At 46.5% G+C, this 18,101-nt stretch overlaps 2 protein-coding genes and 1 pseudogene across 6 annotated transcripts in view; 2 read left to right on the top strand and 1 right to left on the bottom strand.

Annotated features, from left to right (window-relative positions):
• CTSH (cathepsin H) overlaps positions 1-4,710 on the top strand; it is a 19,291-nt gene extending 14,581 nt beyond the window's left edge. The window contains exons 10-12 of the mRNA XM_022554607.3: positions 1,418-1,524; positions 3,336-3,461; positions 4,279-4,710. Coding sequence (XP_022410315.1) covers positions 1,418-1,524; positions 3,336-3,461; positions 4,279-4,354 — 309 coding nt within the window. The 3' untranslated portion in view covers positions 4,355-4,710. The remainder of the gene's footprint in view (positions 1-1,417; positions 1,525-3,335; positions 3,462-4,278) is intronic.
• Positions 4,668-18,101, bottom strand: part of MORF4L1 (mortality factor 4 like 1) — a 35,126-nt gene continuing 21,692 nt past the window's right edge. For 2 of the 5 annotated variants that reach the window (XM_089906678.1, XM_089906680.1), the window contains 2 exons: positions 18,021-18,101; positions 4,668-5,220 (listed from right to left, as the gene is read on the bottom strand). In XM_089906678.1, coding sequence (XP_089762804.1) covers positions 5,202-5,220; positions 18,021-18,101 — 100 coding nt within the window. In that variant the 3' untranslated portion in view covers positions 4,668-5,201. Of the gene's footprint in view, positions 5,221-17,346 lie in introns of those variants that run through there. The other 3 variants (XM_022554610.3, XM_022554608.3, XM_089906679.1) reach the window with 2 other exon arrangements.
• Positions 4,870-17,816, top strand: LOC111164747 (small ribosomal subunit protein uS10 pseudogene; annotated as a pseudogene).

Genomic DNA, 18,101 nt, shown 5'->3' with positions numbered 1-18,101 from the left:
CGCGTACCACAAAAAAAAAAAAAAAAAAAAAAGAGCCAGTTTTTCTTAGATACACTCACCAAGGGCTGACTGACTCTGGCCCATTCGTATCCCATTAGGCAGTGAACCGGGAGCTCAAAGGTATCCCTTTTGCCTGGTGCCCAGGAGAGCCTTGCCCATGGCACCTGCAGGGCCCTAAGAGCGGGCCAGCACTGGCGTCCAGCCCTCCTTGGCAGGGCCGAGGGATGGCCACAGGAACGGCTGGCCCCACGACATGCTCCCCCTCTAGGTGAGCAGGCCTCCGTGCCTTCCTAGTCTCATCTGCCCTGACCTGTCTGTGCTCACAAGGCCTTTTCTGAGCACAGGGAAGGGAGCGGCTTGCTAATCAGGCAGCCGTTTGCTCTTTGCAGCTGTGTCACTGCCTGCCCCTCAAGGGAGGTAGGACAGAGGAAGGGCTGGTGCCCCAGCCCCTCCAGCCTGACCCTCCCTCAGCAGAGCCCTGGCCTCAGCTCACCCTCATTTTGACTCCCTAAGTCTCCAGCCAGGGGAATGGCCTCCTTAGCTCACGCTAACCCAGTGGGTCCCAGCAGGGATGCTTTAAGAAATCCTGCTGCATGGGACCCACCCTGGAGATGCTGATGTAATCGTCTGGGGCACAGCCTGGGCACTGGGATTTTGTAAAGCTCCCCTGGTGATTGCAACTGCTGCTCTCGCCCAGTCTCCGCAGCTGTTCCAAAGCCGCAGCCTCCAGGAAGCCTCTGACTTCCTCATGCCACCTTCCCCATTGGACGGGGATGCATCCTCCTCGGGCACACACACACATTTCTACCACCGTCTGGGCCTTATCTGCTCATGGACTTCTAACCCCTGAGTTCTACCAAAAAAAGCTCCTTAGACTGGCGTTGTGGGTGCAGGGGTTCCTGCGGGTGGGAGTGGGGGAGTCACACCCATCTCTGGAGCCCCTGGTCCATGGGAGGGCCTTGGCATGTGGCTGTGAGTGAGCGAGTGAATGAGTCCACGCTGTACCCTGGGCCTGACCCGGAAGGGTGCAGGATTCCCTCGGAGCAGAGCAAGGAGGGGGAGAGAGAGGAGCACGCGGTCCAGCCCAGCAAAGACGAGGGAGGTCACAGGGGAGCCAGGATTTGGGAGGAGGGGCCCACAAGCCAAATAAAAAACCCCAAGGATCCCGGCCATTCAGGCGCAAGAGAGCAGGGGCCCCCATACCAGCCCCCAATACCCAGGGCTTGGCTCTGCTGTAAGGAAGGGCAGCTCCCCCTTGGCGGCAGCTTTTTGGCCTAAAACAGACTTCTCTTCCCTCCACAGAATCATTGCTTTGAGCCTCTGTCCCCTACTTTGGGGCAAAGGGCCATATTTCACAAGTGGGGTGGGGAGGTGGCAGAGGCCACGTGTGTCCACCTGTCGGCCCCTCTGTCCACAGAACGACGAGGAGGCGATGGTGGAGGCGGTGGCCCTGTACAACCCTGTGAGCTTTGCCTTCGAGGTGACTGATGACTTTCTGATGTACGAAAAGGGTGTCTACTCCAGGTGAGTCAGGGAGGGGCTGGGTGGGCATTTCGCACCTTCCGCCAGTGCATCAGCCTGCAGCCCTGAAGGTCAGGATCCACGGTCCCCAAGTAGGAGGAGGAGAGGCGGTCCCATGGTTGGTCAGGGCTGGGGTCCCGGCCCCCATTTGAGCCCAGAGCTCACCCTTCCTCAGCAGAAGAGCTGCCTCTCGTGATGAAAACCTGTGTTCAGAAATCTGAAGATGTGAAATAGAAAATGGCTGCTCTCAGACGCCAGAATCCCGTGCTGAAGCCTCCACCGCAGGGTTTTTCAGGAAGCCCGAGTTCTCTAACACTGGTGTCGTCTCACCCAGGCCTCTTGCCTGTTTTGCAATATGAGCTCAGCCACTTCCGGTAGCATCTCCTTCATGGCCTCTTGTCATCTGGCCATTCCCAAGGGCGGTGTTCTCCAGGGCTTTCTCCTCAGCCCTCTGCCCTCTTCTCACACACTCCTTGAACTCCACGGCCAGCTGTTTGCTGAGAAATTCCAAGTCTCCATCCGCCAGCCTGGTCTCTGCTGGGCATTAGACCCACAGATCTAAGGGCCTCGCCGCAGCATCAAGCTGGATGGCCCGTGGAAACCTGAGATCCTGCATGTTTCCGTCCCTCACCAGACGCTGCCCCATTAACACTGCTCAGAAGCGTGCTCTCCGCTCCCTCCCCGTGTCTCTGCCCACCGTTGCCTCCTTCCTGCTCTGTCCTTGTGCCCTCACCACTGGTCCATCCTCCACTCGGAGCCAGAGTCAGCCTTCGGGAACACCCTTCTCACCACTCCAACTTCTCCATCCTCCAGCATCTCCCCACCATCTCGTGTCTTAGCTCGGCCGGGGAAACCCTCGTGATCTGGTCCTTCTTTCTCCAAGCTCATCTCCCGTCAAAGCCACCCACGTCCTCCCTGTTCCACCCCGTGCCCCTGCCCCACTGAAGAGCTCATAGTTTTATGCGAGTCCCCTGCCTCCCCAGGGAAGCCTTGCCCCTGCCCCACCCCGTTCCCACCTGGTTGGATCCCCTCCCTCGGGCTCCTGTCAGCTCCCCAGCCGTCACAGCCCTCGGTCCATTGTATGGAAGTAGCCTCTCTGCCATCCTCCCTGCCGAAGGAGGTGTCCTAAATCCAGGAGCAGAGTTTTGCACGCGGCTGGTGTCTCGCACCTCGTCCCTGGGCCTGGCACATACCAACAACTCAGTTACACGTTGGCTCAGTGATCACACGACCACTGCAGTTTGTCCTCTTGAAATTTTCAGAGTTTCCTCATGAGAACTAGTTCACTAGCTAAAATGAGAAACCTGTGTAATTGTCCCAAATACAAGGTAATCTTAAAATTACATACAGTGGCAACAAAGCAATGCCATGTGAAACTCCAGCCGGACACTGTTGCCCTCAGAAGGTGCAGCAGGAGGGCTGCTCTCTCCTGTTATGAAAGAGGCATCAGAAAGCGTCAGGTGTCAGAGCTGGGCCAGCACCACGCTAAATCTTGCTCCTTTGGGTGAGAAGAACCCAAGGGGCTGAAGAGGATACTTTTCTTTCCCTGTGACTAAACGAGAGTTAATTCACCACCTTAAATGCCTCCCAGTCCCCGCTTTGGGAAACCTTGCTCTAATTCACTTGTTGGATGTGATCGAATCACCTTTTTTTTTTTTCTTTGGCTGTGCTGCATGGCAGGCCGGATCTTAGTTCCCCTACCAGGGATCCAACCCACGTCCCCTGCAGTGGAAGCAGAGTCCTAACCCCTGGACCGCCACCGAAGTCCCACATATTTTCCATATTTTCAAGCCTCTTTCATTTTCATTTTCCAGTACTTTCTGTCATAAAACTCCAGATAAAGTAAACCACGCAGTTCTGGCTGTTGGGTATGGAGAAGAAAATGGGATACCCTATTGGATCGTGAAGAACTCTTGGGGTCCCCAGTGGGGAATGAAGGGGTAAGCACCTTCCAGGTCCTGTGTGCTGGGAGGGGGCGTGATTGCTCAGGTCTGGGGGCCCTCGGAGTGTGCGGGCGGGGGGTCTCCTCCACCTCAAATGTGGCTTCCAGGAAGGGGCTGCTAAACAGAGCCTTTAGCCCGGGCCAGGAAGAGGGGAGCGTGAGGATGTAACCCTCACACCCCCAAGAAGCCTCCAGCAGCCCCTCTCCCATCCTGGACCCCAGATTTTGATGACTCTGTGTCCGGAACAGGAGTCCATTTGGCTCAGGAGGTTCTATGACCACCACTAGGAAACAGTTCACAACACAGGACCCTGCTGGGACTAAGCCAGCGTCTGGGAGGGCCTGTGGGTGAGAAATCCAAGCACCAAGTTTACCCGATGGCTGACAGCCCCTCCTTCTAGAATGGGGCTGGAATCAGGTGGCCTGCGTACATACCTTGATGGGACTTTGTCCCTGTCTCTTCTCTCAGACTCCGTGTCCTCATCTGAAAAGGGGGTTTTCATCTGTTACCCGAGGGGTCCCAGTGGTGATTAAATAACTACGTGAGGGCCTACGCAGGGCTAAGAACGGGGCCCTCAGCAAACTCTGGCACAAGTGAGATATGGACAGAATAAGGAAGAGAGTTCAGGGGGCAGCCAGGTGGAGGGAAGGAGAAGTTACTCACAGGTCAGAGATTTCCTGGTGGTCAGATAAACCCAGAACTGCTGTTTTGTGAGTAAGTTGAGAGGGCCTAATCCCTGGAGTCAGACCTTGGTTCCAGAAGGGCCTGTGGAGAGGAAGCCGCCAGCCAGGCCTCAGCCCCTCCCTCTGTGCAGGTACTTCCTCATGGAGCGCGGGAAGAACATGTGCGGCCTGGCAGCCTGCGCCTCCTACCCCATCCCCCTGGTGTGAGCTGGGGCGGCAGCAGCAGCAGCAACTGGTTGGTGGATGGAGGGAGGACCGGGCAGCCTGGGGCCTAAAACCCTGCCCTGGAGGAAGTGAGCGGTGGGAGACCCCCCCACCAGGGCCCCGAGCCTGGAAACCCAAAGAAAACGACGAAGAAGAATTCCATGGAGCAACAAGCCCACACACGTCTTCTGACACAGAGGTCACCACCAGCCATGTGCCTGAAGCATGGTTTTTAACTGACTCAGCGCCACATGGACCAAGAATGTTTTCTTCCCAGAAGGGCTGCTTTTCCCATTTGGAGGAAGCTCCACTGACAGTCTTTTCTGTGGTCTTTATTGAATAAACCTTCAGTGAGCACCTCCCTGAGTCAGGCTGTGTGCTGGGGCCTGGGCCTGCCTCCGGGCCCTGGCCTCCTAAGAGGGAGGCACCAAGGGGTGGCCGGCTCTCTGGCTGGGAAGATGGCGTGGGTGCTGGCGCCACTGTCTCCCAGAGGCGGGACCTGGGAGGAAGAACAGGTTTCATTTGAGATCTTGACTGTCCCCACATGGGGAAAGAGGAGCTAGTGTGCCAGGCCCTGGCAGAGCCAGGATTCAAACCCACGACACCGGCCTGGAAGCCTGTACTTCTCCACGGGGCCTCCCCCGTCCCAGCTTCCTGCTCCTACTGCCCTGCCCCTCCGCCCGGGACTGCCCCCATCTCTTCCTCCCCTGATGCTCCCACCACCTCCACCATCCCTTCTCTTGAGAAAATGGTGTCTCCATCCAGAGGGTGGCCGTGGAGTCTCTGCTGCTTCCCGATGCCTCTGGGCTCCAGGGAGTAGGGTCTGTGGCACGAGTTGGTGCTGTTTGTCCTACAGTTCACAGATGTACCTAATAAGAAAATCTTTCATGTCATTTGGGCCTCGAGAGCTAACGGCTTGAGACTTGTTATTTTCATGACAAGCCCTATTTAGAGAATGCAAGTGTGGTTTAATCTGTTACAAAAGTCTAGTAACATAAGACACCACAACAATAAGTCAAGACAAAAACCAATCACCTTAATAAACAGTAATCGGATGAAATTCAATCTATTTTATTCTAGTTAATCTACTCTAGATTTTTAAAAAACACGAACATGAAGTGAAAGCATAATTCCTTAATACAATAAAGATCCCCAAACCCGGGGCAGTGGTGTGAAAGGGGTTCCATTAAAGGCAGACAGGGAACAAACAGGCCCAAGATCAGTACAGTCGCTCAACATCAGTCTGGAAGGTCTGGCTGCTGTGGTGAGGAATAAACCACATTAGTATGTGCGGACGGTATACCAATGTGGCTGAAAACCGTCAAGAGGATATACATCAAAACTCAGAACGAGTGAGAAGAGTTCAGAGAGTGGCTGCTTATCAGATACAGACACAAAAAAATCAAAATCCTTCAACAAAACTCAGAAGAAAAGTATTTTACACTGTAGCAACAAAACTAGTAGCCAGGAATAACCACACACACACACACACACACACACACGTCCTACATGAAGAAAATGATTAAATTACTAAAAACTGTAAAGGAAGACTTGAATAAATTGAGAAGCATACCATATTCTTGAATTTGAAAGATTAACATAAATAAATTGATTCTAGCCCAAAATAAAAATACGGGATTGGTACATTTCCATCTAAAATCCCAATATAATTTTTTGATACTTTCTATTTACCTGGGGGAGAAAAAGCCCAAGATGGATTTTATAACTGAGTAATGAAAATGGATTTTTTCACATATCAAAATGTATAAAATGTCAACACTTAAAAGAGTGTATCAGTTAAGAGTAGACTAACACCCAGATTATGAGAATTCTATACATAAGTAGCAGACACAAATCAATTTCTACTATTCAATAAAAGGAGCTAGGAAATTGGACAGTATTTGGAAAAACAGCTTAACCTGAATCTTCACTCAGCATTATATCATTTAAGTAAAGTTTTAAAATTTTTTTAAGTTTTAGATTTACAGAATTATTGTGAAGATAATACAAAGAGCTTCCATATATCCCACACCCAGTTTTCTCTATTATTACTATCTTGCAATAGTATGTAATATTTGCTGAAATTAATGAACCAATATAACCAACGTGTTATTAATAATCATATTTTTATTAAGTCATTCGTTTTAGAGAAAGATTCTGGATGAGGTTTCAGAGAAATTCAAATTACCACAGAGAAGCAAATAACCATTTTCAAAATTAACCTCATCTGGGGGGTTTCCTAGCTCATTACAGATTATGGGCTTGGACTTGGATGCAGGCTTTCTCTCCACAAGCTCCCAGGATGTCTGCAGCCCTCAAACCCACAAGGTGATCATGGATCTCCTATAAAGGGGGCTTGCAAAGGCCAATTCCCACCCTCTCCTTCAGTTACCAAACAACTACTGAGTGGCAGCTGTTTGCAACTCCCCTCTTACACCAGGCTCCTGGAAGAATACAAAGATGCTCCCGGCATCCCCGTGGGCATGACTGTTGTGCAACAGGAAAATGACCCATGCCTTGGTGCTGTTTGGATTTAAGGTTCTATCCAGGCAAGGTTCTATCCAACTGGGATGAAAACATTCCAAATGCACTTGAACTCCAAGGATCCAGAAGACAGTCTGGTACAGGGCAGAAGCTGCCTCTCATTTGTCTCAGTCACCATCTCTTGACCCCTCCACATAGGCCCTGTGCTGAGGTCTAGAGATCTGAGGTTTACGGTACTCATCTTTGGCCCTAAGGAGCGCCCATGCTGGGGGAAAAGACAACAAAGTAAAAAATAGAACAACAACAACAAAATATAAGGTCCAAAGATGAAAAAGAAATGTACCACAGGAAAACCACAGATCAATGTTCCTTATCAATATAGATGCAGAAATCCTCAATACAATGCTGCAGGCAAACCAAATCCAGCAACATGTAACGAAGACTACACACCGTGGGTTTATCCCAGGAATAAAAATTTGGTTCCACATAAGAAAATCAATGTAATATACCGTATTAATACAATATGGTATATTAATAAAGGACAAAAACTGCATCTCAATAGACACAGAAAAAGCATTTGGAAAAAAAAAACCACCACCCCTTCATGATAAAATAGTCAACAAACTAGGAATAGAAGGGAACAACTTCAACCTGATAAAGGGCAGCTATGAAAAACCCACAGCATCACTCCTATGCACGGTTGTATCAGAAGTCCTACCTGGGGCATTTAGGCAAAAAAAGAAATCAAAGCATCCAGAATGGAAAGGAAGAAGTGGAACCATCTCTGTTTGCAGATGACATGATCTTGTATCTAGAAAATCCTGCTCTTTGAGGAAGATGCAGACACAGCTGCAGCCCCAGTGGAGCCCTGGGCTGCCCACTTCTGCTCCTGATTCACAGCTGTGTTGTTCCACCTGAGGAACAGTCTTTCAGGAAGCCGTGACGCAGCCATGGCTTTTAAAGATACCGGAAAGACACCCACGGAACCAGAGGTGGCAATTCACCGAATTAGAATTACCCTAACCAGCCACAGTATAAAATCTTTGGAGAAGGTGTGTGCTGTCCTGATCAGTGGTGCAAAGGCAAAGAATCTCAAAGTGAAAGGACCAGTTCAGATGCCTACCAAGACTCTAAGAATCACTACAAGAAAAACTCCTTGTGGTGAAGTTTCTAAGATATGGGACTGTTTTCAGATGAGGATCCACAAGCAGCTCACTGACTTGGCACAATCCTTCTGAGATGGTTAAGCTGATTACTTTCACCAGTACTGAGCCAGGAGTCAAGGGTTGAAGTCACCACTGCATATGCTTAAATCAATTATTTTGAGAAATTATGTTGTTTAAAAAAAGAAGAAAAAAAAATCCTATGGAATTCACATACACAACACAGAGACTACTGAAGTTAATAAACAACTTCAGCAATGTTGAAGGATATAAGATGAACACACAAAGCCAACTGCATTTCTATACACTAGCAATGAACAATCCAATTTACAACAGAATCAACAAGAATAAAAAACTTAGGAAAGAATTTAACAAAAGATGTGTAAGACTTGTACAATGAAAACTATAAAACATTATTGAAAGAAATTAAAAGTGATCTAAATAAATTGAAAAACATCCTATGTTCGCGGATTTAAAGACTTAATATTGTTCAGATGGCAATACTCCCAAAACTGATCTACAGATTCAACACAATCCCTATTAAAATCCCACGTGGCTTCTTTGCAGAAATTGACAAGCTAAAATTCCCATGGAAATGCTAGAGACCCAGAATGGCCAAAACAATCTTAAAAAGGAGAAGCAAATTTGGAGGTCTCACTTATCCCAATTTTGAAACTTACTACAAAGCTACAATAAAATAAAGACATTGTCGTACTGACATAAGGATAGGCACAGATCAATGGGACAGAATTGAGAGTCCAGAAAGAGACCTATACATTTGTGGTTAATTTTCAACAAGGGTGCCAAGACAATTCAATGGGAAAAAAATAATCTTTTTAACAAATGGTGCTGGGACAACTGGATATCCTCAGGCAAAAGAATGAAGCTGGACCCTTACCTAACACCACATATAAAAATGAACTAAAATGGTTCATAGACCTAAATGTAGGAGCTAAACTATAAAACTCTTACAAGGGGCAAATCTCCATGATCTTGGATTTGGCAATGGTTTCTTAAATATGATACTAAAAGCACAGGCAACAGAAGGAAAAACAGATAAATTGGACTTTATTAAAGACTTTTGTGCTTCAAAGGACACCATGAAGAAAATGAAAAGACAGCCCACAGAAAAGGAGAAAATATTTGCAAATCAAGTGTCTGGTAGGGATTGAGTATTAAGACTAAAAAACTACGTCTCAACTATAAAAACACAAATAACCCATTTTTAAAATGGTTAAAAGATTTGAATAGACATTTCTCCAAAGAAGATGTACAAATCACCAGTAAGTACACGAAAAGGCATTCAACGTCATTACTCAATAGGTAAATGCAAATCAAAACCACACTGAGATACCACTTCACAGCCACTAGGATGGCTATAATCAAAAAGATGGACAATATTAAGTGTTGGAGGATGTGGAGAAACTGGAGCCCTCATACACTAGTGATGAGAATGTAAAATGTTGCAGTCACTTTGGAATAGTTTGGCGGTTCCTCAAAAGTTAAAAACAGTATTACCATGATGTCCCAGCAATTCCACTCCCAAGAGAATTGAAAATATATGTCCACACAGAAACGTGTACATGAATGTTTATAGCAGCATTATTCATAATTACCGAAGTGTGGAAATAACCACATGTTCATCATTTGACAAAAACATAATGTGGTGTACATACAGTGGAATGTTGTTCAGACGTCAATAAAAAGGTGATACCACGTGTATAAACTTCGGAAACACTATTACATTGTGCAAGTGAAAGAAGCCGGACATGAAAGACCACGTATTGTGTAATTCCATCTACACAAAATGTCCAAAACTGGTAAATCCATAGAAACAGAAGGTAGATTGGTGACTGCCACTGGCTGAGGAAGGGGAGGATGGAGAGTGACTGCTTATGGGTCTCGGCTTTCTTTTGGGGGTCTTAAAAATGTTCTGGAATTAGATTGTGGTGATATTTGCGCAACCTGGTGAATATACTGAAATTCATTCAGTTGTATACTTTTAAAGGGTAAGTTTTATGGTATGTGAATTATATCCTTTTAGAAAAGTCTAGGTGTGTGCGTTGTGAGGGACTGGTATGGGATGCTACCCATACAGTTAGGCACTGGCTCTGCCCCCAGGAAACCAGGGGCTTCACAGATGAGACTTCTGAGCTGAGTTTTGCGGGATGAATGGGCTTAATGAGGAACAAGGAAGGCATTCCACGTAAAGGGCAAAAGCATGTTCAGAAGCTCAGGAATGGCAAAGAGCACTGCAGGACAGCTCTGTATAGGGGCCTCTGTATGACAGGAAGTTGGGGCTGGGAGGTAAGAGGAGGCAAATGCCACACCAGTGAGTCTGGGAAACCCAGAGAGTAACAGGCTCCTGTATGTTTTGCTTAAATCAAACAGAAACATTTGTAGAAATTCCAAAGAGAAAATTTCAGTTTAATAAGCTCTAACTCTCCATCATGTTTTATTTGGGTAAAGCATTGGGTTTTTCTTTGGGAAGCCATGCCATGCCCCCGTTAATCCCTAAGGTTTTACTAGAGGGACTCTATACCCTCACCCCCACCCCCAAGACCATGTGACCTAGGCCTTGTCAGTGACACCACCTCATCCTCCCAGCCACAGTGATTGGTCCAGAGAACAGCACATAGCTCAAGATGGGCCACTCAGAGGCAATGAACAAGGGATTTTGTGGAAAGCATCAAAAGACTCTTCTGGTGATCATTTTGTAATGTATAGAAATATCGAATCAATATGTTGTACACTGGGAACTAACATGGTGTTAGAACATAGGTCAATTACACTTCAATTTTTTAAAAAAAGGGTGTGGAAGTAGATTCTCCCCTGGGGCTCCAGAATGAATGCAGCCTGCTGACAAGTGATTTTATCAATAGTTTCAGTGAGAGTGACTTCTGACCTCCAAAACTGTCAATAATAAATGTATGGTGTTTTAAGCTAAAAAAAAAAAAAAGAAAAGAAAAAAAAAGGGACTCTTTCCCTGGGTGGCTAAGTTAGTAAGACATAACCAGTAGCCTTCTGTTTGGCCACTCTGCTGAAATGTGGAAATGCCAAAAATGAAACGAAGGAAAGCAGGGTCAAGAGATGAGATATTCCAGAGAACACTGCTTGAGCATCTGGATCAATGCCTAAAGCTTTGAAGCACCACAAAGCACCTTAATGCCTGAAGCTTTTCCACAAAGTTTTTAGTTACATGAGCCAATGAATTCCCTTTTTAATTCGAGCCAGTTTGAGTTGCAACTAAAACAATCCTGATGAATGCAGTAGGCTATGTTTAGACAAACAAGTCTGTACTCAAGACCTAAAAATATCAAGGCACATTAATTGTGGAAGATCAGGGCCTATCCTTGCCACCATCAATATTACTGTAGGTGAACTAGGCATCTCCTCCCAAGAACGTGTCTGCTCGTGACAGTGACATAACTTACATGGCATTTGTATGAGCCAGTGCCACATCTGGCCTTTAGAAAGTGCTCAGGAAAAGAGGGTTATCTTCTACTCATTTGTCCAAGAACCAATTGTGTATTAAGCCCACAACATGTGGGACTTCCCTGGCGGTCCAGTGGTTAAGACTACGCACTCACAATGCAGGGGGCACGGGTTTGATCCCTGGTCAGGGAAGTTCCCGCATGCTGCTCAGCACGCCTTAAAAAAAAAAAAAGCCCCCAACATCTGCCCCGCCCTGCCCCAGGAGGCAGGGAAGGCACATGGCAGGGGGGGCAAGTCAGGTCTAGGAGCTGCATTCACAAACTCACAGGCTTCCAACTGAGTTTTCTTTCTGCCTTCTCTGAAGACAGCACAGGGAACTATATTCAATAGCTTGTAATAAACTATAATGGAAAAGAATCAGAAAAAAAGAATGAAGACATATATGTATATATATATATGCATAGCCAAATCACTTTGCTATACACCTGAAACTAACACAACGTTGTAAATCAACTATACTTCAATTAATTTTTTAATCTAAAAAAATTTTTTAAATGCCAAGCTGGTATTAAAAATTAAGCAGAATGGAAGGTATACCTGATTCCCACCAGCAGTCACTTCAGTGAAGTTTTCTGACTCAGAATGAAGTTTAAACTTTTAATAATTGTTTTTAGCGTTCAAACAGCATTCAGAAAGGCAAACGAACTGGCAACAGAATAAGTAAACACATGAGTTTAGCTGAAGGCTGTGTCTGCAGGGACTGACTAGGAAACAGCCACCCTGGAGGGCAGAGAGGGAAGGATTCTGCTGGCTGGTTACCAATGAGTCAGGGCTGCAGGCCAAGTCCCCTAAGGGGATGCCCAGCAAGGGCGCCCCGGCCTGCCAAGTCCAAGGCACCTGCGCCTGGCACCAAGGGAGCAGAGGTGGTAAGAAAGGAATTCTTTCCCTACAGTCCTGTGGGGCTTGAGAGTCCAAGGACAATGCTGGTCTGCTGCCTGCAACAAAGGGCAAGGTAAAAGGCCCACTCGTCTTGGGAGTCAGCAGGTTACACCAGCTTGTTGCATATACAGTGACATTTTTTTATTGGTTTTATTTCACAAGCTCCATTTGCCAGGCAATGCACCTGGGTCATGTACAGCATTCACTCCTCACAGCACCCCTATCAAGTAAGACACTATTATAACCCCCACTTGCAGGTGAGGACACTGAGGCACAAGACAGGTTAAGCAACGTGCCGCACATCACAAAATCAGTAAGTGGCCGGGTGAGGATTCGCACACAAGTCTGTGCTCTCAGCCCCTCCACTCTGCCGCCTCTTCAAAGAGGATTTAGAATCCTTGGGATTCTTAAAACCTTTGAAAGTAATTTGAATATGCGCTTAGGAGACCTGGCCTTGCCCCTGCAGGCCCATGGGTGGTAGCTGGGCACTATCCATGTCTGCCTGGGGTTTCCCTCCTCCTTGGCAGACAAGCCCTTTCTTAAACTCTCCTCAAACTACCCCACTGAGGTGTCCTTTCTCTTGCATCCTGGCTGATACAAGGGGGTATCTGAAGGGTAATATTTACTTTCTTTTTATAGTTCTTGGTATATATATTTTTAAACATTTTAAACTAAGTATTCTAATGCAGAGTGATAGAGAATTTGAGTCTTAAGCTAGAAACAGAGAATGGATGTTTATTATGGGAAAAATCCTTTGACTAGGCTTCCATGCTTATGTGAATCTAAAAGCAGCAAGTTGTTCTGGGGAAAGATGATAAACATAAACAAGCCGCCTGGTTTGCTGTGTGTGGTTCAGCAAAGATTGCCTCTCCCTGGATTCCACAGTTCAGGGCAGACGTTTGCACAGGAACCCAGAGGATGAAGTTGGGGCAGCCATCAGGGTAGTCTGGGGTGGCCTGAAGCAGGCACATGGCAGGAAAGGCCCTTAGGGTGACTGCCCCTGGAGAAGGGGAGAGGCCCTGGAGGCTGACCCAAATTCAGAATCAAAAGGTTCATGCAACAGCTGAGGGAAGCCACTGAGGACTTAGGGACCCTGGCAGATGTCCTGCTCTGAGGAAGGAAGGCTGAACATGTGACAGCCAAGAGAAATTATTCTAGGGCACCAGAGTGGGCTGCCACAACCCTGTGCATGTGTCCCCAGAGTGGGCAGGCCCATGGACCATGGGGAGACCTTCCCTTACACCAGCGACCCCTGTGGTCACCACGGTCAATTAGTGTGCACATCTAATTTTCTGGTGTCCCAGTCCAGCTTGGGAAGGAGGACTGACCCCTGGAATTCTTTGACATCCAGGGGAAGGGTGATCTAGAGGGAGGTATAAGAATTGTTGCTTATGGACATAAAGGCTTGAGCATCACCTGGAAAAGTAAAGTGAAGGAGTGTGCCCCAAGTTGGTGACACAGGTCATACCAGGAACCTCCAGGGTCCCAGACCAACCCGCCCATGGGGGCATCTTTGTGTCTCCAGCTCTGGGACCAGGAAAGGTAGGATGATGTCATCCTTGAATGAAAACAACAGAGCTATCACCTATGCCATGAACATCGTGGAGAGCATGTTGCCTTTCCTGTGCATGCTCACCAAGGCGGGTAGGGTGGGGTAAGGGCGTCAACACTGGTACCACTGCTAGACTCACAGGATGATGAGCTCCGATCAGAGCCACAGCTCTGCCCATGGATAACTTCATGCCAGAGAACATCAGATAAAGGAGCACCAAACCCTCAAGAGGTCTGTCTAACCTTGATCACTCCCAGGCACAACACCCATGAATCCCACCCCCCAGTCCCTCCCAAGGGCAGGAGACATCCTCGCAGGCTCAGCTGCCCTCCAGTCTCTCCCAAGGCTGCATCACAAAATACATCCATCTGTTCTTCTGAAACCACCCACTTCATCTCTCATTTCTTCCTAATTTTCAATTCCTACTTTTCTAATTATTCTCAGTATCTAAATGTCGCAATATAAAGAAGCTACTTATAGAGACTATAAGTCTCTATAGTTCTATATATTCTTTTTTGCAGCTTTCCCCAACCTGATTCTCCCCAAAGGCTGCTGGGACCAGCCCAGCCTGGCTACCCCACTGCACAGCAATCTGACAATTGGCTTATCAAGACAGCAGGATGGTTGAAGGTGCTGTCCTCCTTCCTCTGGGTCCCCACGGGGCTGAGTTTCTGTTTCCTCTGTCCTGGCCCCAGTGGAACTCAGACGTGTCCATCTGTCCATAGGGAAAGGTGTGGAAGGACCTGCACCACAAGGCTAACAGTACTTAACTTGGAATGTATGTGAGAAAGAACCACCAACAGACTTCTGGGTTATTTGGCTTTCTTTCAACAAAGCACATACATCTTTTGTAATGAGAGTTCTGGGGCTGTTAATCACATCCCTCTGCTTTATTGCTGGATCTCACAGCCAAGGGAGGGCGCAGGGCGCTTCTTGCCACCCCATCTCCACTGGCCTGCCCCACCGCACCCCTAGTCTGGACATTCCAGCCTGCACTACAAATGCAGAGGAGCAGGGGTCAAGAGCAGGGAACACGGTGAACTTCAGACCCATCTGAACTCTACAGGTGGGTCTGAGAGAGGGCCAAAGCCAGCTGGAATAACGACCTTCTTGCCATTTTAAACAAATCAAGACAAATGTGAAAGAAGCTACCTTGTGTCATGTGGAAGTGAGTGAGGGGTGAGGGAGGAACAACTTTCCTTCCCCAAACTCCTTAAGAGGGTCAACCAGTTGGCAACACCTATTACTATCCTATGGATAAAGACAGCAAACCGGAGAAGGAAGCTTCTCCTTAAAATCATATTCAAGGAGTTTTGTTTTCTTTTTTTAAAGCTCTGTTTAAGAAATCTACATAATTATCTGTGTATATATCTGTCCCCTCTCACTTATTCTTAGGGTTTGCCACAGAGGAATAAGGGAGGGAGGGAAGCTCTCAATATTCTTAACTGCAAACAAGCCATTGAAAACCCTTTCTTGAGTTCAATCAGTTAGCTTAATATTTGGCTCCTAGATCAGTTTGATCCTGACCGGTTTTATCTTTCTCAAAGGTGACAGTGCCCTAATTTCCAGACAGAAAATATTGTTAACCCCTCTCCTTCTCTTCCCCTGACCCTAATAAATTACTATACAGTGAATCTCTAATCTAATTTTTTTTAAATAGGATCTTGCACTGAGACTGTTAAAAATGCAATTACATTCTTACTTTCAAATGATTCAGAGAAAATGAAAGTGTGTGGAGAGAGAGAGAGAACATGTGTACACAAATATGGCAAAAATATTAACAAAAGGTAAATCTTTTTTTTTTTTTTTTTTTTTGCGGTACGCAGGCCTCTCACTGTTGTGGCCTCTCCCATTGCGGAGCACAGGCTCCGGACGCGCAGGCCCAGCGGCCATGGCTCACGGGCCCAGCCGCTTCCGTGGCATGTGGGATCCTCCCGGACCGGGGCACGAACCCGTGTCCCCTGCATCGGCAGGCGGACTCTCAACCACTGCGCCACCAGGGAAGCCCCAAAAGGTAAATCTTATAGGTGAAGAGTATACAACTAAGTATTCATCCTACTATTCTTGCAACTTTTCTGTGGGATTGAATTTGAAATAAAAAGTTGAGAAAATTTTAAAATAAATAAAATCGGCAGTTTTATGAACCCCATGTTGAGCCTGCTGACCCACATCTCTGGGGGGCAGGGCCGAGAATCTCACCACTGCCCTGGACAATGCAGTCTCAAATGGCTAAAAGAAAATATGAGGTTAGAGAGCAAGCAACAGTTAGAAAGCTCACATCATACAGATGGGTTCTGGACTCCCCCACACATCACTTACCCACTCGAGTTACTGGGAGAAAACCTAGAACTAGCAGAGGTGCCAACCCTGTAAGCTGTCCTGACCCACGAGGAATGGCACTGAGGGTGGCCACAGCGGGGCCAGACACAGGACCTGCCCCCATAATGCTCTACGTATTTGGGGTGGGGCTAGGAACCTCGAGGCATCTGTGTGACAGCAGTGCTTCCAGGTCAACAAGGTGGCCTTGTTAGCAAGTGGGGGAACCTCTGGAATTCAACCTCCAGTCTCAGCCTATTCTTTCTTTGAGCTAAGTCACACCTGCTGAGCCAGCTTCTTGCCAAACCACAAAAGGGGAGGAAAGAAGATTCCAGAGCTGACTTGATTCTGTCTCTCCTCTGGACAACTAGTGTAAACAGAGAGCTATTCTGTTTGATCACAATGTCAACTCATCTGTAAAAAGCACATAACAATTGTCTGAGACGTTGTGTCAACCTATCACCAAACCTTCCTATCTCAGATGAAGAGACCGAGGCTCAGACAGTGAAGTGACAGTCACGGCCAGGGGAGGACAGAGCCAAATCTGAGCCCAGCTTTGGGCCAGTAGATTTCATGTTTATAACCATTCACAAGAATATATGGACTGTATGGGAGAACAAAGAAGAAATCACAGGAGGTACTCCTAGAAGCAGAGATGAGATGCCTTTTAACTTCAAGAACTTCCACAGTACAAAGGTGAGGGATAACACAGGTCAAAACCTCTCAAGGAGGCCTATATTTAAACTGGGGGAAGGAGCTCAAATTATAGGCATTGTGAATAATGTTGGTAAACACCTCAAAGTAAACAATTAGCAGAAAGCTAGCTGTCACACAGGTAAAAAAACTCCCTCAATGCTCAAAATTAATAATAATAGTCTATGAAAAGCAGAGAAATAGTCACGTGAACCTCTAACTTTTTAGCCAGAACTCAAGAGGGCAAACTACCAAAGCTGCTGTGGATTAAAGGTAGATAATGAAGCCAAGCTTCTCATTCCATAAAAGGCCAAACAAGAAAATCACTCACCTGAAAAATCACTGTCTAAATACAAGAAGGAATACACAACATACAAATGTTTTGTGATGCATCCACACAAGCACACTGCTCCTTGAAATTTAAAGAAAAAATTTATTGAAGATCTGAAAAACAATTTCTAAAAGATTGACTTTTCCAGAAAACTGTAGCTACACAATGCATTGCGTCTATCATGTTAAAACGTGCATTAGACACAAATACAAAAACCATGAAACAAGCCACCATTCTTTGACAATCTGAGCAAAGATAAAATGCCTAAGGAACAACATGGATGACTTGCAAAGGATGGGCTCTTTACTGTAAGCACCATAAAAAAAAGGGGGGAGCACAAATGGATGAGTGTGTTCAGTTATACACACTGAATTGAACCTTTGGCACTAGGAATCAGAGCATTTTGTCATATAGCATTAACACATATTATAAAAGTGCGTAGTGTCAAAGGAATAGAACCACCAGCATTCAAAAGCAGCTTTGTCAACTAAGCAATAAAACACTCTACAGTACGTCTCTCTGTTGTCCATCATTGAATACACTGGTAGCAACTTTGAAATGAAAAAAAAAAAAAAAAAAAGAAAAGAAAAAAGGAGCTGTAACCCCTTTTATTTTCTGTTTAAAATCAAACAGAAAACAAACATCACTTCTGTTATACACTAACATTTCCAAAGTACATCATTTGTACAAGAGAAGGACTAAGAAACAAAAATGTGTTTACAGAGATCCAAACAAGAGTGAGTATAAGCGTCTCACACAGCTTTCCGATGGTACTCAGGAGGAGCCACTTCATAATCGCTGGCACTAAACAAAGTTGCAGAGTTCTTTGCCAGGTAT

The sequence above is a fragment of the Delphinapterus leucas genome, chromosome 2 (assembly GCF_059928025.1).
Source record: "Delphinapterus leucas isolate spDelLeu-1000000601 "Yukka" chromosome 2, BTC_Dleu_Yukka2, whole genome shotgun sequence".
Classification (NCBI taxonomy): Eukaryota; Metazoa; Chordata; class Mammalia; order Artiodactyla; family Monodontidae; genus Delphinapterus; species Delphinapterus leucas.
The sequence above is the reverse complement of the archived record's forward strand: the minus strand, read 5'-3'. Positions and strand labels throughout refer to the sequence as shown.